Genomic DNA, 23960 nt, shown 5'->3' with positions numbered 1-23960 from the left:
AACAAGTTACTATTGATAGTACAACTTCTTATTCGGATTAGGGAGTCATTAAAATGCGATAGCTAGATAATTCCTCAATAATTTATAAGAAACAATGTGGTCTTCTCTATGTCGTCGGAATAATAAAGAGCATACTTAGAGAATAAAATCTTTTCATTCATCATTGCATGTTCGACTTATGCTATAATAATCTTAACTATGTATAACAAGTACATGCATATATAAAATATTTAGATACTTCATATATTATTTTCAATAAGGAAATTTGATAATTATGAGACAGACTATGTGCATGACTGATTTTATTTATAACCGACATTGTATGAATGCATATTGAATGTATCAATCCATGGATAAATTTATATACTCTCTTGTCCCTATTTTGTATCAATTTTGTTCACATATGATATACACATTTGATTATATGTATGAAATACGCACTACACCAGAATGTTATTATTGATTTTTTCTTTAATTTTTGTTCCCTAATGGCATTTATGCTCACTAAATTTACCCTTTTGGATTATAAAGGTAAGTAGCGTTAGAAGAATGTCTGATATGAAAAGAAAACTATGCTACCGATTATATATGGTAATATTGTATAGAAAATCGTATTGGAAACAGATTCATGCATGATAACATACATGAAGTGTAATGTTAAGAATTAAATTATCGCATGATGTTGTGATTCACGCAAGTCAAAGAGAACAAAACTGTCTGGAGTTTATACCTGCGCTGCAGAAACCTCAAAAACCCATGAATTTTTCATGGTTCATCCATATAGTTTAGCGATAGGAATGCCTTCAGAAAGTAGCTCCAGCGAATCAACGTTCACGTACGTCTTATGCAATGTACATGTTCATTATTAGAAAACAACTGATCATTTGCAAAACATGCAAAGAATGAAGAGTAGAGATCACCTATGGTACGTCTGAAGAAAACAAAACTGGTTTAGAAGCTGTACACATTTGAACGAAACAAATTTTGCAACAATTAAAATGCATACCGTCTACCGTTTCCATCTAAGAATTGATCAGTGTGCCATCCTCTCATCTTCAATTCAGATAAGAAAAATGGAAAAACACTCTCCATCCTTTCATATGCTGCATACAACATGGGCACTCCTGATTTCTGACCTGCCGTCTTCATATCTGCTGCAAAAGCTGCGACCAACCACCCCCTTAGTGCATCCTCCCCTGATGCGTTCTGCTCAAGGACCATGTAGTTGCATTTGTTCTTCAGGCTGATCAGAAACTTTTCCTTTGGGAATATGTCCTTCAGTTCTCTCAGCGTGGAAGGCTTCTTCACAATCTCTTTAAGTGGTTGCCCAACCATCACACCTCCTGCTTCCTCTATAATGCGGTTAGGAAAGAGAAGATCTTCTCGGTATCTAATGTCAGCTGGGCTAGAAACTTTTCCACTCTGATTCAGATGCAATCATAAGAATCCACACAAAGTACAAAAGGTCATGAATGTTACTCAGTGTGGCTTAGTTAGTACCTTGATGAAATCTGCTATGATCATGGCTGTCCTCTGTGGATTAAGTGTGTTCACTGGAGCTGCTCGCATTTCTTCTACAACACTATAAATATGTATCACAGAAAGCAGAGGAGCCACTATCATCTGCAAGGAAGCAATCTCGGGAATTTAGAAGCAGCATCTGTTGCTCACCAGAAGATACTGCAGCACAAGGTGTTTCTAAACTTGAAGACAGTAGTACCATGCCCATAAGGTCATGTTTTAATATATATAAATACATACAAGCATCTCTGCTACATTATAATATATATATATATATATATATATATATATATATATACACACACACACACACACATATATATATATATAGGGTGATCAGCCAGACCTGACCATGCTACAAGTACTAATGCAGCCATAGGTGCTGAGGGATCCCAACATGGCACCAAATCTGAGTAGCCTCCCTTCTGCATGAAGACCGCTATTGCAAGGGACTCCCTATGTGGTCCGACTGATGCCCAAGTATGTGATCCCAAGGTGGATAAGGTAGGATAAAGGAGAGTGAAACTAACCTCAAAGACCATGCCTACAACCACCTTTTATATCTGATGCCCCCTGTCCATGTACAATTAGAGAAATATAACCTGAAACTGTTCTGATTGCGACTGACGTGGCGGAGTTGTTCATTGGGTCAATAATATGACTTCCACGTATCCAGCCTAAAGTCAGTGAATACTCCCCATATCATTTGTACCCCTAGAGATTGTACTTTGGCTAACACTTGACTAGATGTTGAAGTGCAATAACTCTCAACTTTTAACTGACTCATTGGCTGCTGTTGAGAATTACTTGAAAACCCAACTAACAGGAATAGATAGGGTGATATTTGATAGTCCAAGAAGGGCACATCCGACAACTTTTGATGCTTAGTCCATAGAGGACATATCAAGTGATCTTCAATTCTTAACTCGAGGACACATCGAGAAATCTTCGATGCTTAGTCTGAGACGATACATCAGGCAATCTTCGATGCATTGAGGAATCTATGATGCTTAGCCTAAGGAGGATGCATTGGGCAATCTTCAATGCTTAACTCGATAAGGGCACATTGAACAATTTTCGATGCTTTAGACTGAGAAGGATGTCGCGAGCAATCTTTGATGCTTGGTCCGAGGGCACATTAAGCAACTTTCAATTCTTGGCTTGATAAGGACACATTAAGCAACTTGCAATGCTTAGTTCGACAAAAGTGTATTAAGTAGTCTTCAATGCTCAACCCAAGGAGGGCGCATCAAGCAACCTTTGATGGTTAGCTAAGAAGACTGCCTCGGACAATCTTCAATGCTTCTCCCTAGGGGATACATTAGGTAATTTTCAATACTTAGCCCAAGGAGCACTCCAATGAACACACTTAATACAACAGGGGAGAGCGAGATTTCTCCATATGTTCCTCGATTCGTGCCTCAGCAATTGATAGAAAAGAGATTTCTTCCTTGATTGATGTCTCAACAGTAGGCAAGGGAGTGTCCCTTCGATGTAGTCCCAAAGAAACCCTTGCACCAATCTCGAGAGGAGAGAGGTCATCCTTTGTCCATAAACCTCCCTTGGTTTATTTAATGGGACTCATTCCACTACTCAAGCCCTAACTTTGGAAGCTTTTTCTTGGCTTCAATTCCAAAAAGGTGAGTCAATCCATAGGTCGTCCAGCATCCGACTTCTTTAGTGGGGCTCATTCCATTGCTCAAGCCCTAACTTTGGAAGCTTTTTCTTGGCTTCAATTCCAAAAAGGTGAGTCAATCCATAGGTCGTCCAGCATCCGACTTCTTTAGTGGGGCTCATTCCATTGCTCAAGCCCTAACTTTGAAAGCTTTCTTCTTGGCTTCAATTCCAAAAAGGTAAGTTGATCCTTAGGTCATCCAGCGTTCAACTTCTGCAACTCAGGCCGAGGTGTCTCTCCCCTCTCACATGAGTTCTTTCCAGTCCACCGACTACTAGTCAATCGAAGTCCATACCTTGTCCTCCGATAGTTGAAGGTGGAAAGGGGTCCTGAATTCAAGCGAAGCGAAGCAATGGTGGGGCAGCCTACTGAATTCTCTAATCAAGGAGTCGGGTGCTCCCTCGGCCAGTGGCTTGATAGGCCTTGGATGCCCATAAGAGGTTGGCAATTCATCGGGCAAGACTCCAACGGACTGTCACGACCTTAGCTGGTTTTGCCTAAGGCGTGCGGCACCCTCGCGCGTCCGTCCGCAAAGGTCAGCCTCCCCGAAGCCTCCCATTGTCCCTTAGGACCAACAAAAGAGAGAACGGGTTAAAGAGAACGCCTCAATCGGGATCCACAAGCAAACATGTCCGAAAAACACTTCATAGACAATGCAAATTACAAACAGACTTTACAAGCTCTGAATAGTTGCACAACAAAGGGTAAAATGGTCCATTACAGACCGAAAAGCTCTCGCACGTGTCCACATGACACAACCTTTATTTACAAGCCTAAAGAGGCCACCAACCCAACTAACATAGGACTATTTAGCCTTCGGCCGCCCCTCTACCTGCTGTACAAGGCATGAACATGCCAAAAGACAACGGACAGACATAAGCATTACATCCAACATCTTGTTTAGAAGTTTGTCCGTTACATTCTCCCCCACTTATCCCTTCGACGTCCTCGTCGAAGCCTTTATGAACACTGCAACTCTTCGCCTTTGCTGAGTCTTCAATCTTCTGCTCCAGCTGCAATGCGCCTCCTGGCTCCCAGCTGCTCTCCGCTGCTGTTTCTGAGTAGTCGAACCTTTGATCCGCCATGCTGCTTCAACTCGCCAATGACTCTGACTCTGGTGTGGGGTTGGCTGAGTTGTATTGATCCTCGTTGATTCCTGCGGATCCACCAAATGAAGGAAAAGACCATCCTTACTGCGCCAGTCTCTCAAAATTTCCACATGCTGCTTGAACTGGGTGGATGCTTGTTAGAGCTTTAACGAGCATCGCCTCGCAAACTTCTGAAGTTTTTGGTCCTTCCTCCACAAAATCTGCTCATTGACTCTTCTTTCAGTTAGTTATCACATCCAAGTAGGTTCGCATCACTTCCGCTTTCAATTGGCATTTCGTTGGGAAATGAGGCGAACAATCTACTCTCAGTAGCACTGATCACCGTTGGTGAGGATTTGACAACTATTGTCTTCCATTATCTTCGAAGGGTCTTTGAACTTGTGCAGCACTCCTCTGCTGGATAGATAAGAGAATTGGGGTACTCGGTTTCGCCCATTCTCTTAAGAGTTGAGAAGGCAAAAGTTACTTGACTTCGCCCGCCTCCTCGAGGTTGTACTTCATGCATCGAGCTGGTTACTGGCCTTCGCCTGCTCTTTGCTCACACTTCTAAAGCACTTGAAGTGTTTGCACTCCTTGCGTTGAGTTAGCTACTGTGATTCACCTTCTCAATGCCATCGAACTTCTGAAATGCGGGAAGTTTTCACCCCAACTTGGAGTAATTCTCTGATAGATGAGGTCGCCTCTGGGATTGTACCGTCTTCTCCATCAACCCTGCCGCCTACTCCACTGAGTAGCAAAGGTACAGCACCGCGTACTGCCTGCTTCGTTCCTTGGTCGTGCACTATTGCATGACCCGAAGTCCTTCACTTACGGCTATCTTGATGAGAAACTTGTTGACACCGGTCTTACGAAGTTTCTTGGCCTCTGCCCTTCAGCCTTGTCTCGGTACTTGGAGATTGTCTCTACATGCTCCACCTCCTCGGGCCCTTTCACGACCAAGCGCTCTCCCTCCATGAGAGCAAGGGATCAATGACTTGCACGGAAGTCCCACCTCTGCGGTACCATGGCGCTGCCATGCCCATGGCCCTACTATCCGTCACCTCGCCTCTGTTTCCCTTTTCTTCACAATCAGTAGAGATGTCTCCGTGGCACTCCTCTGAGTCCACCTCCATTCTAACTGATGCTTGATTTTGGGTAGCTAAGTCCCTCTGGACTCGTCGTCGCTTCCTCGCCCCTTTCGACCCCCTGCTTCAACACCTCTGTGTTCTCCAAGCAGTCCGTTTGGTCGATGGAAAGACAGACTGCAACTCCCATGCATGGCCTCTGCCATCACGTTGTAGAGTTTGCACCGATTTTGTTCTCCTTAGCTTCCTTGGTAGCAACGTTCGCTTACTCGACCTTGTCCTCTGACTTGTCGGGCTCCCTTAAGCGAATATGAGCTCTGGAGAAGTCCAACTCTCCAGCTGCTTCGATCATACCTCTGCATGATCAAGTCCCTCCCATGGAACTCACTGGTACTTGCATTCGAACTTTTCCCTTGGTGGAACCCAGCCCCCATATGCTGATGACCAAGGTTTTCATCCGATGCAAAATTCGGTGCACGCCCGGAAGACCCGCCTCTACGGTACCATGGCCTTCACTCCTTGAATCCATAGCCCTTCTTGCCGTCGTGTTGTTCACCAAAGCGGAGCTCCCAGTAGCTCCCGATCATACCTCCATATGATCTCATCCCTCACGGGACAGATTGTGTGTATCGCATTGCCACGAACTGTTCCACCATGATCCGCTGCACCATGTCGCCTCTTGGTGACATCTCCATTGCATTCTGATCCTTGTGGAATAAACTCGAATTGTGAACCCTCCATGTGTTGCCTCTGCCAATACATCGCAGGGTCCCTTCCACCTTCGATTTTGTTCGCTCCTCTGGCAATCGACCTTCATCCACCCACTCCTGGGTCACACCTAGATGAAGCACCGCTCTAGGACAATCCGTCACCTAGTAGCTCTCGAAGTCCACCGACTTCACTGTAATCTGTGCACCATTGTTTGGATCCTGGGCCTCTGCCCCTACCAGCACAATCTCCGCTGCGCACTGCTTCCTTCATAGCAACTCAAATGGCAACACTATGACATATTCTTCAAGAGTATCCGCCTCTGCGTCCTCTCGCCCCGTGCTAAGGTCTTCTGAACCCAACTTTGCCTCCGCAAATTGAGTCGCCTTAGTTTCTCCATCAAATGCTTCTCCGAGATAAGGTGCATGTGCCCCGAAGCTCCCTTCGTCTTTGGCACCATGCAAGATGAGTCCGCTCCGTCAGAAAGAAGGACCCATGGAACAACATGATCCTACTCTTGCATCTGCAAGAGTTCATGTCCTTGACCTCTGTCTAAGGAAAGCACTGTGCCTCTGCTCCATGTTCCAACTTCTATGCTGGCTCCCTTCATGTGGCTTGGGTACTTCGCCAAGTTACACCCAAGTTGCTCCGCTCCTCGTTTTTGCATTGAGTCGATGGTGGCCCTCGCGCCCACCATTCCACGAGTCAACCCTCCCTTGAGTTCGATCTCCACATCGACTCCAAGTGTGCCTTCATTTAAGTTGTTTTAGGTCGCTCCCCCACTTGATCTCGCAATGCATCCACCAATGCATTCTCTCGACGAGATCATGTGACAACTCCTCGCCGCTTGCTCAGTCCACCGAGCTTCGTGGAGTTGTTGTTTGTTGAGGTACTCCTCCTCAACATGTGAGGTCCGTCTCACATGATTCTCCCTCTGGAGAGCCGGGACTTATCCCTCCTGGATAACTACCCCGTTGGAGCAACATCTCTCTTCATTTCGGAGACCACCATCCCCTTGGACTACTCCGATCTGCTGAACAAACTGTGCATTGTTCTGCCTCCTGCAAACGCACTTGCTAGATTGCGACTCCACGTCCATACAGCCCCCGCTGCACCCCTCAAGGCCTAGCAACATGCTGAACTCATTGCACACTTCAGCCTCCTACGGACGTATCCTTCACATGACGAAGAGAAAGTTTCAATGCTCCATGGCGCCGAGTCTCGGTCGCCTTGGGATGGCCACGAACATTCCATCGTCCGCATACAAGCCCATGCATGAGTACCAAATTCTTCGAGTTAGCAATTCCCCTCGCCTCTGTGAGCTTTGCACAACTCTTTCGGTCGCTGAGCAACTCATTCCACTTTGTATGGTCTCATCCTTTGCCAAGCACCACGCTTGCCTTGAGCACCATCAAGTAAAGTTGTCAACGTTGAGCCGTAGCTCAAACTCAGCCATCCCAGCCTTTGTGCGCTCCGCATTCTTCCAAGCTTGCCTGTTCTCGTGGTGCCTCCTTGCGCGAAGGGTTGGCCATTCCTCAGAATGCCAATGTTAGATGCCCGCTCCTCTGAGCGACTCTTTTCCCTACATCTCCATGCCCGTTTTCCCTTAAACGGTCGCGCGTTGCTGACTGCCCTCAACGCAGCCCCGCTAGGTCCCCCACATTTGCATGTCAAGTGTTTCTATGAGTGCTTGTCCCGCTCTGATACCATAATGTCACGACCTTAGCTGGTTTTGCCTAAGGCGTGCGGCACCCTCGCGAGTCCGTCCGCAAAGGTCAGCCTCCCCGAAGCCTCCCATTGTCCCTTAGGACCAACAAAAGAGAGAACGGGTTAAAGAGAACGCCTCAATCGGGATCCACAAGCAAACATGTCCGAAAAACACTTCATAGACAATGCAAATTACAAACAGACTTTACAAGCTCTGAATAGTTGCACAACAAAGGGTAAAATGGTCCATTACAGACCGAAAAGCTCTCGCACGTGTCCACATGACACAACCTTTATTTACAAGCCTAAAGAGGCCACCAACCCAACTAACATGGGACTATTTAGCCTTCGGCCGCCCCTCTACCTGCTGTACAAGGCATGAACATGCCAAAAGACAACGGACAGACATAAGCATTACATCCAACATCTTGTTTAGAAGTTTGTCCGTTACAGGACGTCAATGCTAATGGTTGCCAAACTATTGACGATGGCCGATGCGGCATAGTCACCCACCGATCTGACCGAGGTAGAAGTGAGGTAATAACCCATATTATGTCGGCTAATGCTTGTATTTGCTATATAAGGTTCAAGAATGCCTCAGTAAGAATGAGTAGATGGCTCGACAGCTCTCCCAGAGACGAGATTCTAGGGTCGTTTAACGAACGCCAGTACTACATTGGTGCTCGCAGCGAGGTGGAGGTATCGATGTAGGGAAAAGGCAACTACTACACTATCTGAGTGAAAGTGTCACGGTCGGAGGCGGAGCCTCACCCGAATGTTAATAGAAAGGGTCGGCCTACAAACGCTCCTGCGACATTGGAGGTTCATGCCCTCCTTCTAGCGCCAAAATATTAGGGAAAAATATCGTTGATGTCTTCATCAACACAACGCAACCCTGATCCGTATACGAGGAGTCATTCGGCATAAGAGTGCGACCTCTTCAGACTCGCTACTTGCATAAAGACCGAGGTCAAGGGTAGCTGCCCGAGTCGGTCCATCCGATGCTTAAGTTAGTACCGAGGTCCCTACCTCTAACCTAGAGTTAAGAGTGTGTTTATATACTAACCTTGAGGAGAAGGAATATCTCATAAAGATTCGCAAGAGAGGCAGTTCGTAACCGACCCGAGTTGCCCCTTAGACTTCTGAGAATCTTCCTACGAATATTCTACAGGGGAGGTAGTTGATAACCGACTCGAGTTACCCCCTGGACTTTCAAGAATATTCCTACAAATATACTATGGGGGAGGTAGTTCGTAATCGACCCAAGCTACCCCTTGGACTTCTGAGAATATTCTTGTGAATATTCCACGGGGAAGGTAGTTCGTAACCAACCCAAGCTATCCCCTGGATTTCCGAGAATATTCCTACAAATATTCTGCCAAGGGGGCAGCTCGATAATCGACCTGAGCTACCTTTTGGACTCCTATCCACGTGGGCAGGAGGGTGTTGGCCTTACGTGGCATTGACATAGCGAATGTTGGCTAGTTACTTTTATATTCCCTATCAAATACTTAGCTTGAAAAGAGTAGATCGAGCAATCTTCGTTACTTACCATAGAAGGGCACATCAAAACACTTTTGATACTTAGCCCAAGAAAGGCATATGAGACAATTGTTGATGCTTAGCCAAGTAGGATGCATTGGACAACTTTCGATGATTAGTCAAAGGATGCATCGAGTAAACTTTGATGCTTAGCCCAAGAAGTTGATCAATTCTCACATATTTGCAAATGTCACCACATGTGCCAATTGTCATTATTGAGTGAGATACCAAAGATGATAAGGCGAGAATCTGAAGGTGAAAAAGGCAAGAAGATGAAGAGGCATTTGCAATTCAAACAGCCTCAGTCCCCTATATATATAGCCTCTTAGTGAGGGGACCTCATTACATCTTGAGCTTTCAAAGTCCTCCCACTCCTCGACTTTAATCAGTGTTGCGTCATATTTCCTCTATCCTCTACTCCTTAGGTCAGGTATCATGGTGATAGAGAACCATTTAACTTTATAAAGGTTCTAGGTAAAGAAATCAAAAAAAGTCATCAATTAGTGGGTCTAAAAACTCTAAGAGTTGTGTGGAAAATTGAATAGTTTTTTGGGCTTTGTAGGTGCTAAACTTGGCACTCTACTTTTGTATTAAGTGTACTCTTATATTAAGTACACTCTTTTTCTTCTCAGCTCTAATAAGTTATTTTAAAGTTGTTTAGGTCTCCTGGAAGTCACATCATGGGTTTCCAAAAAAGCATACAAGTTCCCTAGGAGGTTACTCTTGGGAATCTTTACCTACATTAATTGTGCTAGGGCTCTTAAACCCTTAAAACAGAGGAGCTTGTCAATGGATAAATCACTTCAGATTTGAATAAAAAAGAATTACATCTTCTCTCTTCTAGCCTTTTTCTCTCCTCTCTAATCTCTAATATCACTTCTCTCTTTCTCTCCTCTCAAATCTCTAATCTCACTCCTCTTGCTCTCTCTATTCTCTACCCTATTCTACATTAGTTTAGTATCAAAGCTAATCAAGAAACCTACCCTGTATCCAACTAGAAGCTTCAATCAACAGTGACGTCACTCACAGATCCTTGCACCTCCAACGTTAATCCCTTGCGTGTAGAGTTGAACTTTGGGCCAACTATCCCAACAGAATTGGTGGACCACTTAGCTCCTGGTGCATGATAATTTTTGAAAACTTCACTAATATTTTTGTAAAAAAAATAATATATTTCATTAAATCATGGCTTTCATTGTTTCTACTCCCCTCATTCTCTCTTTTTTATCCTATTTATCACCCTCTCTCTCCTCTTTAGCTATAAATACGATACCATTATAATTTAAATGCTTGAAAGTTGTTCCAAAAAAAAAAAAAAACGTGAGAAAAGAGAAAAGTGAGAGAACCATTTAAAACATTGTATTTCTACCTTATGCACTAGAATAATTAACAACCTCATTACCAAAAGAGAATTTGCCAATAGCATAAGAATCGTGACTATTCGACGTGAAAATCAACCCAATTTTAATGATTCCTAAAACTAGCAAAGTGAGGTAGAAACCTTTAAGACAAAACTAGCATTACCATAACATAATGTTGAATCAGTTATTTTACAAAATAAATCATGTCCTATTCCCAAGCTTCATCATTTTTGCCTAAGGTGCTACCACTGATCTAGAAAAGATCTGCTTCATTTTAGGGTGGCTTGAACCCAAAACCCTTTCTAAAGTTTGAAGTTTGCATGGATTAGTCTCTCACTAAAGGAGGTTCATTAGAGGATTTAGTACCATTATGGCACCTATCACTAATTGTCTAAAGAATGGCGAGTTTTTTTGGGCTTTGGCTGCTATCAAAGCCTTTGCTGACGTCAAAACGAGAATAACTACACTAACACATAATTGTTTCCATTGTCGGTTATAACTTGGACGATATTTTGTTCGCCAATTTCTTCCGCAAACTTATCAAGCAACTCATATATCTTTTCTTAAGATTTTATAAAAGATGATGAATCGATTGAGTATTAACTTCACAAACATAGTTTCTAAAGAACAGTTGACCATAAAATTAATTATATCCCTATGTCTCATGTCGGTCCAAGCACCTTATATAATAGAGCAACCTTGCTTTACCTATTATTCTTTGTAACCCTTTAATAATTTATTTATAAAATCCAACTTTTCTTTAATAATGGAACTCATAACTCATAATAATTTGGAGGTTTCAACCCACCACCATATCTTGCAATAACTTCAATCATCACTTTAAAATTGTCTAAATAACAAGTATTAAAAGGAACCTCAGGCTAATAAAAGAAGCAAGCAATGTACTGAATTGTTCTTCCCCCTATTTCCTTATCACAAGGATCGCTTATATTTGTTTGTCTTAATTTTGCTCCTACTTGCCCTTGTTGCTTCAATAATCCTTAATACATATATAAGTCCATCGATCCCTTTTTACCATTCTTAACAATCATGACTTCTTTTTCTTTTCAATCATAAACTCTTTTTCCACTTGAATTGACACTTTCTAAATATTCTTCTTCTTCATCATCGATAATATGTTGAACATTACCCTCGGATAAAATCTTATAAGATTCATTCCTTTGCATCGTTTTTCAGTCATATAAGCCAGTAACTTCATTTTTATATCAGGCAAACACTTTATGCATGTTGATACATTCTTCAAATTCCCTACTTGATGCTACTTCGCACAGAAAATACCATCACTAGTAGTCTTATCACAAAAGATGCAAGTAACTGCATTCGGATCTTTATGATCCTTTAGATAATTATATTTCTAAGAATGATCCTTTCTTGAATTTTTTGATGAATCTTCTGAATTGCTTTGTACACTTGTCATTAATCCTAAAACCCTAACAACAATTCTAAATAAATAGAGTCATAGTGTGAAAATCTAAATAGGGACTATTATATGATGACAATAGTTAACAATCTATTAACAGTAGTTAGAGGGGGAGAAAAGAGCCACTGACAATGAAAAGTGGGGAAGGAGAGGGCAACGATGACTGAGGAACTTTCAGACGATGACAGCGGCAATGGAGGAAGCTACGGACAACAGCAGCAGCAGTGAAGGAATCTTCAAACAACAACAACGACAACAGAGGAAGTTACAGATGACAGTAGTGACAGCAGCGGAAGCTACAAACGACGATTTTGTGGGCGAAGGAAGCTTCAAAGGTGTCCGTCAGTGGCGGAAAAGCTGTGGTCCTCTCCCTCGATGGTGAAAGGAGCTGTACATGGAAGTAGCGACAACAGAGGGAACTGCGCACAAAAGCTAGGCCATTGGACCCATCCACCAGCGATAGAGGAAGCGTCAGTCCTGTGTGTCGACGACAGAGGTAGCATCAGAGGAAGCGTCGACGACGGAGGCAGCGACAGTAATAGTATGTAGCTTAGTTGGTTCAATCGAACCAACTAGCTAGTGTTCAACCGAACCAAAATTAATAGTCTGGTTCGATTGCTTCATTTGAGCCGGGCACTCACTCGAGGCACCCGACGCCTAAGTTCAGGTGAGCATTGAGGTAATGCTTCATTGAAGCGCACAGCCTGGTTGAGGCCTAAGGCACTCGAGGCTCACCTTGCCTCACCTGAGCGCCTAGGCGAATGCCCGGGCACCTATTTAAACCCTTGATCCCATGTAACAAGACCAACGATACTTCACACATTACTAAATTCTTCTTTCAAGAAGAGGTTAAGTTACATAGTTTAACCTTAATTATAGAGTCCAATAGAGATGTGAAATTTGTTAACTACTTTTGGAAAATTTTGTGAAAATTATTTGGCACAACTTTAAAAATCTCTTCAGCTTTTCACCCCCATATTGATGATCAAAGTGAGGTTGTTAATCGTTCCTTATGAAATCTTCTTAGATGTTTAGTTGGTGAGAAACTAGGAAATTGGTACTTAACCTTACCCACAACAGAGTTTGCATATAATAACTTAGTCAACCACTCCACTAGAAAAAGCCCATTTGAAGTTGTCCTCGACTATACTCCTCTTACACCCATTGACCTTGCACCCTTTACACTTGACTATCGTGCCTCAAAACCAGCCCACGTCTTTGCTCAACATATCCGCGATTTGCATGCTAAGATTCGACATAAAATTGTCCTAGATAATGAAAGTTACAAACTTGCTGCTAATGTATGTTGTAGGAGTCAAGAGTTTAAAGTTGTGATTATGTCTTGGTTTGTATTCACTCTAAGAGATTCCCCAAAATCTCATTCGAGAAGTTACCGGCTCAACCCATTGATCCTTTCCCCATTATCCAAAAACTGAAATCTAATATATATGTACTCAATTTGCCCTCTGACTTAAATATTAGTCCAATTTCCAATGTGGAGGATTTAACTCCATATCATAGTACTTTTGAGCCTCTTTCTCTGCCTACTAGTATTCTTGGAGGTGAGAATCCTCGCAAAGCACCAACTCTCCCATAACACAAGGATGTCGTAGAGGCCACTCTTGATGACCGCTTTGTTACATTTGCTAATAGCATCACTCAACACTCTTGACAAGTGGCATAATCGTCCAGCTTCCGATGCCATCTAGATTACTTCGGAGGATCTTCGTAACATTGCACCAGACTTATTGGACCAGTACCTTGCAGATCACTCTCTAGGATCGAGTTTTTTTCCATCAAGAGAGAATGATAAAGAACCATCTAGCTTTATAAAGGATTTCACAATAGTATATTCTAAGCAAAGATATTAAAAAAAGTCATCAATTAGTGGGCCTAAAAACTCTAAGATTTGTATGAAAAATTGAAGTCTTTTGGTCTTTGTAGGTGCTAACCTTGGGACTCTACTTTTGTATTAAGTGCAATCTTGTATTGAGTGCACATTTTTCTTCTCAACTGTACTAAGTTATTTTAAAGTCGTTTAGGTCTCTTGGAAGTCACATTTTGGGTTTTTAAAAGGCATACAAGTTCCCTAGGAGGTTTCTCTTTAGGAATCATTGCCTATATTACTTGTACTAAGGCTCCGAATCCCATATAAATAGTGGAGCTTGTCAATGGATAAAGAACTTCAGATTTGAATGAAAAAGAATTGAATCTTCTCTCATCTAATATCATTCTCTCCTTTCTAATCTCTAATCTCTGATCTCACTTCTCTCTTTCTCTCCACTCAAATCTCTTATTCACTCCTGTCTTGCTCTCTACTTCTCTACCTTGTTCTACATCACATGGGGTCATTCATCTCTGAGAATTCCTCTAGATCACGATCCCTTGGTTGGCGAATGGCTAAGGGACGAAGTCTCATCCTCAAGGAGCTCAAGATCCACAAGAGAATCCTCATCCACCGCTTTGGAGGGGTCACCAATTGTCGACCCGAAGGTCAAGAGAGGCCTTCGGATTTTGAAAGGTTACAATGACAAGGATTTTTGTGTCACACCTGAGTTACTAGAGTGGTTATGCCTTAGGACCTTTATTCTGATCGAGTACAAAATGCTCGTGCCTAAGTTGGGGATTCAACCTTATGAGCTGATGTGTAGGTACTTTTGTATATTCATCCAATCATATTGATGTGCCTCCAATAGTGGAAGATATCACCCTCTTAGATGATACCCAACTTGTGAGACTATCTCATTATATTCATCAAGGAATGCTACCATGTTGATATAGCAACCATTAATTTGTTTCATGTATGTTTTAGGATCTGCAAGAGTGTCGATGGGTACTATCTTGTAGTCCGAGAGGGGTTTAAGATTATTCAGGGGTCCCATGCTCCAACAAGGGGTGGAAGGACCATATTTTCTTTGTCGAGATAGGACAAGACTAGGATTTCATTCTTGGGTGATCGACTCACTCTGTCTTGAACACTCTTTAGGTATTATCCTCAAAGGAGAAGAGTCATGTGCTTCGATTAATGAAGGCCCTATCCTCTTCTTTAGACATCAGATAGATGCACGAAGGGTGGCTCATCAAAGCCAATTTAATCTTGACTCCTTGGGGTATGCCTCTATAGATTCCATTGTCGAGCATGTTATCAATGTTCATATAACACCCTTTTTTATTAGCAAGAATGGATCTAAGCCAACTTAGTGTTTTAAGTGTTAGGAGCCAAGGTCCCAAAAAGCCTAAGGCGCTAGGTGCTTGCTTGCCTAGGCGCCAACACGAGCAAAGAGAAGTGCTCTTAAATATTAAAATTTAAAAAATATATATTATGATTGATGAACATAAGCACAAAAATAAAAATGACACATCAAACTGGAATCATATAAACTATAAAATTACATTATTCATCTTTTAATAATAAAAATGTCAAAACAATGAAGTTTAACTGATAGTTATGTTATAAGTAGTGTTCTTCATAGTGTTTTCATATCAATGTGATATATATGGCCAAATAAAAATATGTTAAACAGGTTTCTATTGGTGGAGACCTATGCTAAATAGGTTTCCGACTAGCGCTAAACAATTCTAAAGAGTGGATCATTATGGTGCTAAACTATTTTAACTAGTGTTAAATAGTTCTAAAGAGTGGATCAATATGATACTAAATAGTTATAACTAGTGCTAAACAATTGTAAAGAGGAAACTAATAAGAGAAGTAATCGATGACTGTGGAGATAGGTGAGGGAAGGAGAGAGTAGTGGACAAAGATGAAATGGTGGATGAAGGCAATGGATGAGGTTATTGACGATGGCGGACGAAGCCAATGGAGCTGCAATGGTGGACAAGGTTGTCGACGACAGCAAGCGGAGGGAACGAAGGCAACGAACATAGGGTTTCACTGGGTCGAGTGTTAGGAGGGATGGGGGTGTTAGGGTAACTAGATACTTGGCACCTGGGCTCAGTCGAGTGCCCAAGCCATGCTTCATTGAAACACCTTGCCTGGAGGTTTTGTGAGGCGCTTGGGCCTTGCCTCTCTTCACCGAGTGCCTTTTCAAAACGCTGAGCCAACCATAAAAGGAGCGCAAGGAGAAGGGCTCAGCTCGAGAATATACTCCCCACAATGGTCAAAGTTCACGAGGGAGATGTGGTTGTCGAGGCACCGGCTGGGAGCATAGTTGTTCATAAAAGAAAAGTCTTCAACTTATCTTCGCCAAGCTCTATTGGCATATTAGGAAGCCACCCCCAATCTAATAGCCAAATGTCCTCGCAATTGGCTCCGAAGAAGACATGACACTAACATGTGCAGGACTTGTGTAAACGTAAACCCTTTACAACACTCCAGATATATAATCTACCACATCTGGTGCACAAGCGCTTACCTCTGGGGTGCGCTTATCCCTTGAAGTAGGGTCTCCAATCCACCGACATCCCACGAAAGGATGGGAGGATTAAAAATCATTACCTACGGGATGGGTTTATCACCTTGCTAGCTAGAGGTGTTGGTAACCAAGGCAGCTAATTGTGTAGTAATAGTATATTGGTTTTGTTACCAAGTACCATGTCGACTTGTTTCAATGTATTGCTAGTAGTTCATCTTGGTAAAAAACAACCACCTTCTGATAGGCTTGATAGATCGAATTTATGATTCTAGGTCCATTATATCCACTCAAAACAAAGAGGTGGACAAGCTTCAAGAGTAGGTGGAGGCATACATCAATCTATAAGAAATTGTCTACCAACGGCAAAGTTGGCCAAGAACAAGTCAACTCCTTATGGCACAAGGGTATGCAAGGAGAGTCCTTGTAGATTGTTCGAACTACCCATTGGAATTCTCAAACAACTACCTCTGGCCTCAAAGCAAGTGGCGAAAACCATCGTCACCAACAAGGATTTAAAAGGGGCTCCTTCGAGAAGGCAATGCATCGTACAAGCATAGGTGCCTTTTGGCCATTCCCAAGATGTAGGCCGAATACCCAAACCTACAATTTGAGGACTCCTACACCAAGCGGCCAAAGGACTCGAGCGTCCAAATGGAGACTAAGCAAGACTTCAATGATAATCCCCAGTCCAAGGAAATTATCAATGTCATAGGGGAAAAAGCTAGTAGCACTGATGTGGGCAAGTAAATTTAGGACATATTTACCTTTGTTCTTTTTTTTTGTGGGTTGTTTTGTGTAATAATCCTGACACTCTACATGTATGCCTTTGAACTTCAAATGAAATATATTTTTTTGTTAAATTACATGCTTTGTCTGATGTGCCACACCCAATGGACATGGGAGTTAGAGATAAAACATCTTGAGGTTGGACATGTGCCATGTGCGTGGAAGTATCGTTCGAGCATCCTGAATTGATATATTTTGGTTTGGATAACTTCACTAACCCTATAAGGTCCCTCTCAGTTCAATGCGATTTTTCCCAATGAGTGAGACAAATCACTGACCTCTACCTTTTGGCGAAAATTTTGTTTCCGCATTAGGAGAACTAATGTTGTTTGAGGTGCCGAGGGTTCTCGACCTAGCCATAAGTTGCCTCCCTCTTGCACAAAGACTATTGTCAAGAGGGGCTCCCGACATATACCCTCCGATTTTGATTTTAATAATCTCAAGATAAGGCAGGATTGAAGAAGAGTGAGTTTGGCCTCGAAGATCATGCCTGTGACCACCTTTTATAGTTGGTGCCCCTATTCGTGAGGGGTTAAGAAGATGTAGCCTGGGACAAAAAGTATTCGAGGAATATTTACTAATTTTGAGTGCGACTGACGTCATGGATTTGTTCATTTGAATTTTGATTGACTTCCATGTGTCGAGACCCAAGTGAGAACGAATATTCCCAATATCAATATATATATATATATATTGATAGAAATTTAAATTTATAGGAATATATATCATGTTGTGGCTCTCGTTTTAAAGAGTGCATAATTAGCATTTCGGTACTTGTCTTGAGGAAGGTAACAATTCGAACAAACAGCCCGAAAGTTGGATCCATAGCTTAATTCCTAGACCACTCTAGTTTCTTTGGACTGATAGGATTGAAGCTAGATATCATAACCATTGGACCCACCCCTCAGTTGTTTGGAAAATTTTGGCTTACACTTACGATTATAATATGATTGATATCTGGTGTGGCTATGGTGGAGTTTTGCCATGCTAGAGGGGTTGAGAAGAGCAGAGGAGCTCAATCTGACTAAGATTTCTCTTAAATTTAATATGCAGGGAATTATTCATTTTGTCAAAGGAATGTCTGCTGTCCCTTAGCATCTAAGATCTATTATTACTAATATATGTGATTAAAAGGATAGATTAAATGTAAATGCTGTATAATTTTTTTGTTCCATCCTTAGGAAGGAAACCACTTAGCTCATAGCATGGCTAGTTTTGCAGTCTCAATGTAATAGCTTTTTGGAGTTCAGCTGCTCTGGCAGCTGCTTGATTCTATGTTAAGTACTAATGAAGCGCATGTTTCAGAAAGGAAAAAAATAAAAACAAATGGCTCTTACATGCTTTGGAATAGCTCTATCGACATCTCGGAAAGCCACCCCCAATCTGATAGCCCATTATCCAACAGGCAACCAGCCCCAAAGAAGACACCACACTAATATGCGTGGGACTTGTGCAAACGTAAGCCCTTCGCGATATCTAATCTACCTTATCAGTTGTGTGAGGAGTGCTTACCTCCGGAGTGCGCTTATTCCTTGTGGTGGGATCTCTAATCCACCGAGATTCCATGGAAGGATGCGAGGATTGTGAATCATTACCTCCGGGGTGGGGTTATTACCTTGCTGGCCAAAAAGGTGTCCGTGCTGCCCTTAGAGGTGCTGGTAACCGAGGCGGCTCATCATGCAGTACTAGTAAGTTGGTTTTCTTTCCAAATCCAATGTTGATTTCTTCCAATGTATTGCTAATAGTTCGTCTTTGTGCAAAACAACCACTATCTCATGAGGTTGATAGATTGGATTTGTCATTTTGGATCTATAATATCCACTTAGTTTGGTGCATTATTTGGAGTATCCTAGTACACATGGAGGTTATGTTTATTACTATATAAGAACAACAATCTCAAAAACAATAAACCCTTTCTTCTTCGGTATTAAATTCTTACCAATCTTAGGAAACAACGTGATAGTTCCTGAACCCTTACGCTATGATCCAGCTGACTATTTAATCTTCATTACCTATCTGTTTTTTAAGACCCTAGACACACTTTGAATTTAAACTTTACATGAACCCGAGCAACAGGCAAATTATGAAAATAGAATTAGCAACTCCTTGTCCATTTGACTACAATGAAAAGATGCAATGAAGCATAGGTCATGGCTTTTAGCTAAAATAAGAATGTTAGGAAGATATTTCTTGTGGAATAGCTATTGAGTTATTTAAGTAGAACAAACTATTTCTGGCCTTAGCAATGCCACTTTGTTAGCATAAGGATGCCATTAAGTTATTGCGCACCAAAGGCAATGCTGAGATGAAAATCAGTTCTTTGGGAAGAAGATATGCTAAATTGCTTTTGATAATATCAGTTGTACCAATTCATGAACAGGTAATCAATGGGAAAGATAAAAGATAAATTACAAGTAGTAAAAATTTATGACCGACTAATGGGACTCGAGAATAAATTTTCCAGAACTACATGCTGACAAATATCAAAAAACAATTATAGTGCATGATGCCAATCCTAACAGCAACAGAATCACCAAAAGATGCCTGGATATTTATAAGATTCAATTAAGATCAACCAATTTCCTCTGAAAAGGTCGAACAAAGACACCTTTGGCTAATTATTTCTCAATATCCTTCTGAGTTATTTAACTTGAAACATGTTCTGAGACCTATTGTGTTTCCAAGGTCTGGTGTCCACTAAAACTAGCCCATGTCAGTTAACGGTATCCTCTAAGTTAGCTTCATAGTGCATTTATCTTATTAGTTGGATTTATAGTACATTATTTTCCTCCATAAGATTAGAAATATATACATACTTGAATTCCTTTTCAAAAGTGAGCGTTCAAATTATGAAATAATTTAGCCTGTAAGTGAAATATTAATGAATAACCATGAGAGACTAATAAAACATGAATGCCAATGTAAAAAAACCAATAAACAACCTCTTATCAACAATATGATACTGCAGGCAATTTTATAGATGTCATAGTTGAGATAAAAGAATATACCTTTCCTTGGATTGATGAGCACACTGTTGAGGCTAATTGAATGCCGGCTCCTATTCCAACAACATTAAAAAGGGTGGAGATGGCCTCTCCTTTTGCAAACAAGTCACTAAGATTACCTTCTTTGGCAAAAGAGGAATATATTGGTAACCTGGTAGCCCTTGCAGCGACAACAGCCAGTCCCTACAATTCACTCAAGTAAAATTCACTATCCAAAAGTGATGTAGAAAGTGATATTTATTAGTATAATTATTTAAGTGAAATAAGGATACAAAAAAGGTTGTAGTAAATGGACTGTCCTTATGACAAAGAGATACAAGCTACTGAAGAAAAAGCAAACTTAATTTTAAGAAAAATGTCTAGTCTCCAAATGGAAGCTGACAAGAAAATTGAAGGAAAAAAGGTACCTTTGCAAAATTTCCCAAACCTGCCATTTCTAGAAAAAGATGTGGGCATAAAGGGGAAATGACCTCCAAGCCAGTACCGAGATCATAAAGTACATCAGCTACACGAACGAGAGTACATACAGATTACGACTGAAGTAAATTGGTCACAACATATTTTCTTCAAAAGAAAGAATTTTACAAAATGCAGAAGAGTCAAAAGAGTAAAGGCATGAATAACTCTTCTTGCAATAACAATTATTATGTTATTATAATTTAACTTGATGGTAGCAAAAAATTGACAAATGTTCAATATTAGTCCCAAATTACCAACCAAGTATTCTCCAACTTTTTGGCTCTGAATCCATTCTTGCACCCATATTGCTACAGATGAGCTTCCCAGCATGTTGCATGCCATCTTTTATAATCTGTAAAGCATTAAGACATAACATAAAGTGCCTAACAGAATCCAGCATGAAAATATCATTGTAGTATATTTCATCTCTTACCCAGCTCACAGCAGTCGCTTGTGCAGGGGTAGGCCGCAAACCTGCAGCAAATAGTAGTGACTGAGCCATAGCCCAGATTTGTTCTCAGCCCAAAGCCATGCTATAAATTCATTAAAGTAATGCTATATAATTAAGCATTTAACTATACTATGAGCACAGACTAAACCATAGTTTGACAAATATGATCACATAATTCTAGTCCAATAATACACCTAAAATAGTCAAGCATCATTAGGGTTATTCCTGACCTGAAATTAGTTTATATAAATATATATACTACCCCTTGTCATTGGTTCATAAACCCAAATTCTAACCCCAGTCTTGTGACCCCTCACATTTCTATAGTTTCGCCTCCTTGACCAAGTAGACCAACACTGCCGGACCAAAGCCTATTCCACAACTGAACTGCTAATCCACCACTAGCTGGAGCTATGACATAATAAGCTGCAAGGCAAGCAAACCATGATTTCAATGGTCAATGTTTCAATAATCAATTTCTTCTAGAGACAAATTCCTTTAGGAGTGGCTTTCAAATATCGTAGACTTCTATGAATTGCTTCTAGATGAACCTCTTTAGGAAAAACCATGAACTGGCTTACACACTGCAGTTCATTTGAACTAATCATATAAAAATGCTTGATGTGGACTGAAACATTGGCTCATGGTTTGTCAACCCCTAAGGGATGTTAACCTTATCGGTAAGGAGCTTAAATCAGTTAATTTGTTTTATAATTGAAAATGTCCAAGTTATTAAGGAACTAAATTGTTGTTATTTTGGCAATTATGCGAGTATAAGATAGTTTAGATACAAATTCCACATAAAATTTAGAAGGTACTTGCCCAAATGCATCACTTTGCCAAACTGCAATCTATTAGAAGCAATAGAACAGAAGATACCTGAGTTGACAAGACAGATAATGCAGCACTGGAGAAGTGTTGTAGAGCTCGAAATTGGGTATAAATCAAGTATCCTTCATTAACACTGCACAAGCAGTAATAATTGTAATAGACGAAAATTGTAACTTTACTGTTGCTAAAAGTACAGTACTTCACATATCAAAAAAATTTACATAGCATATCTTACCTATATGGATATCCTGATGGAAAGAATTTGTTACGGAATGATTCAACCATTCTCTGGATTATTGGCCGTGAATCATTAGCAATCTTAACCTAAAAACCAACACAAGTTCTCAATTAAACAAAAACTCTTACAAACAAAGCTAACATGTATGATGAAAGGATGAAACGTTTCTCATTTCAAAGAAAATTGAAAGGTTCCTCTAAAACAAATCGATTTATGATCTCTACTTACACCTTACATCGAGAAATATATACAACACTACAATCACTAAACCCGGTGAGAAGAAAAAGTTACATTTAAGCACTTGTACACAAATTAGTCAGGAAAGACAAGTTCAAGGGTATCTACAATCCTCATTGTTGAGTTTCTCCAAAAAAATCATAGTCTTGTCTTACGTTAGTCTAACTAAGGTGTTGTTAGATTAAAGACAATAATCTTTTAGTCAATTATATATTCTGGATTTAGTTGACCAAGTCAAGGGAACTTTTTTCTATTGGAGTTTGTTAGAGCTATTTTGTTAAGATATTGGGAGGTTATACTTGTTAAGTTTTTGTGTAATTAGGCTGACTAGGAGTTGTTACGACTTAGGATGTTAATGAATTTTTGTTAGTCTAAGTTTAGTAGCTATGGGTCAAGTTCGGGTCTTTGTGTAGTTAAAAGTGGCTGGATTATGTAGCAAATATACATATTTTGCATTACTGTTCCGCTTGCCTCTAGGAAGATCTGTCCTATTCAGTTGTGGATCCAGAATCGAGAAGAGAAGATAAAGAGGCTTTTCAAAAGAGACTAATTCATCCCATAGGTGTTGGGCAATTGTTTCATCAAATAGAGCTCCATGTTACTTCAGCCGGTTATTGCTTAAGAGTCCGGCCTATGAAAGTTATCAACCAAAGGAAAGGATATTTTTAATTTCTATACCTCGCATTTTATATAATAGATTCCTGGAGTTTGCGTTTACTGCTCAAAATCGTTCGAACCAAGTTATTTAGTATGACGGAACTTGCTCCTAATTCGCATTTCCCTTTCTTTCTTCTTTGAACCAGATAAAAATCAGCATTTAGTCTGAAAGCTAGCCGATACTAAAAGATTCTTTCAAGAATCCAACTATCGGAAAACACGAAACAGCACAAACAAAGAAAGGAAAAGAAAACAAAACAAGGGTTTACGGAGAGATCGCCGTCGGCGTCGAAACTGCAGATCTGGGAGATAGAACCGGAGGTTTCGATCCAGAAATCGGGCCGACGAGGCTGCCCCTCATCTGCTCTTTTCTTCGGCCCCTTCAGCTTCACCTGAAAATGGTTACAGAAAGGGGGGCGGGAAATCACATAGATAGCGAGGAAAAGCTGGTGGGAAACAAAAAACTTTGAAAAAAATAAATCATATGAGAATATTTCGCTGAACCAGAATGGAATTCATGAGGCGCTTCTCTGATTCCGTCGCTGCTTCACGGAGAACTCGGTGGGATACTGAAAGAAACCGAAACTGAACTCAGGTCTTTTCAGATTCCCCCACACAGCGCACATTTAGCTTCCCCCACGCGACTCCACCACCTAAAAACCATGTGGGACCAGCATTTCTTCGACGCATTAGGGCGGAGGGTGGGAAAACATACGTACGTAAAGGACGTAAAGCACGCCTTCTTCGAAAATATCAATTTACCTTTATTTATATATATATATATATATATATATA

At 41.1% G+C, this 23960-nt stretch overlaps 1 protein-coding gene across 1 annotated transcript; it reads right to left on the bottom strand.

Annotated features, from left to right (window-relative positions):
- Positions 1–903: 903 nt before the first annotated feature.
- On the bottom strand, positions 904–23812 carry LOC135637196 (protein root UVB sensitive 2, chloroplastic-like). Its single transcript, XM_065149721.1, has 10 exons — positions 23670–23812; positions 23435–23557; positions 22269–22357; positions 22082–22166; positions 21185–21244; positions 21010–21103; positions 20700–20797; positions 20296–20475; positions 1501–1623; positions 904–1422 (listed from the first exon to the last, which is right to left on the bottom strand). The coding sequence occupies exons 1-10, from the start codon at positions 23682–23684 to the stop codon at positions 994–996; spliced, it is 1296 nt and encodes a 431-aa protein (XP_065005793.1). The 5' UTR covers positions 23685–23812; the 3' UTR covers positions 904–993.
- Between the last annotated feature and the right edge of the window lie 148 nt (positions 23813–23960).

This window comes from Musa acuminata, chromosome BXJ3-4 (assembly GCF_036884655.1).
Source record: "Musa acuminata AAA Group cultivar baxijiao chromosome BXJ3-4, Cavendish_Baxijiao_AAA, whole genome shotgun sequence".
Taxonomy (NCBI): domain Eukaryota; kingdom Viridiplantae; phylum Streptophyta; class Magnoliopsida; order Zingiberales; family Musaceae; genus Musa; species Musa acuminata.
Note: the sequence above shows the minus strand (reverse complement) of the source record. Positions and strands in the feature narration are given on the sequence as shown.

What these genes read in the sequence shown, in the direction of transcription:
- LOC135637196 (XM_065149721.1), bottom strand. An exon ending in ACGCCGACGGCGATCTCTCC is followed by an intron (nt 22,358 to 23,434) that starts GTAAACCCTTGT and finishes GTTGGTTTTTAG; the next exon opens with GTTAAGATTGCTAATGATTC. An exon ending in TCATAGCAGATTTCATCAAG is followed by an intron (nt 1,423 to 1,500) that starts GTACTAACTAAG and finishes CATCTGAATCAG; the next exon opens with AGTGGAAAAGTTTCTAGCCC.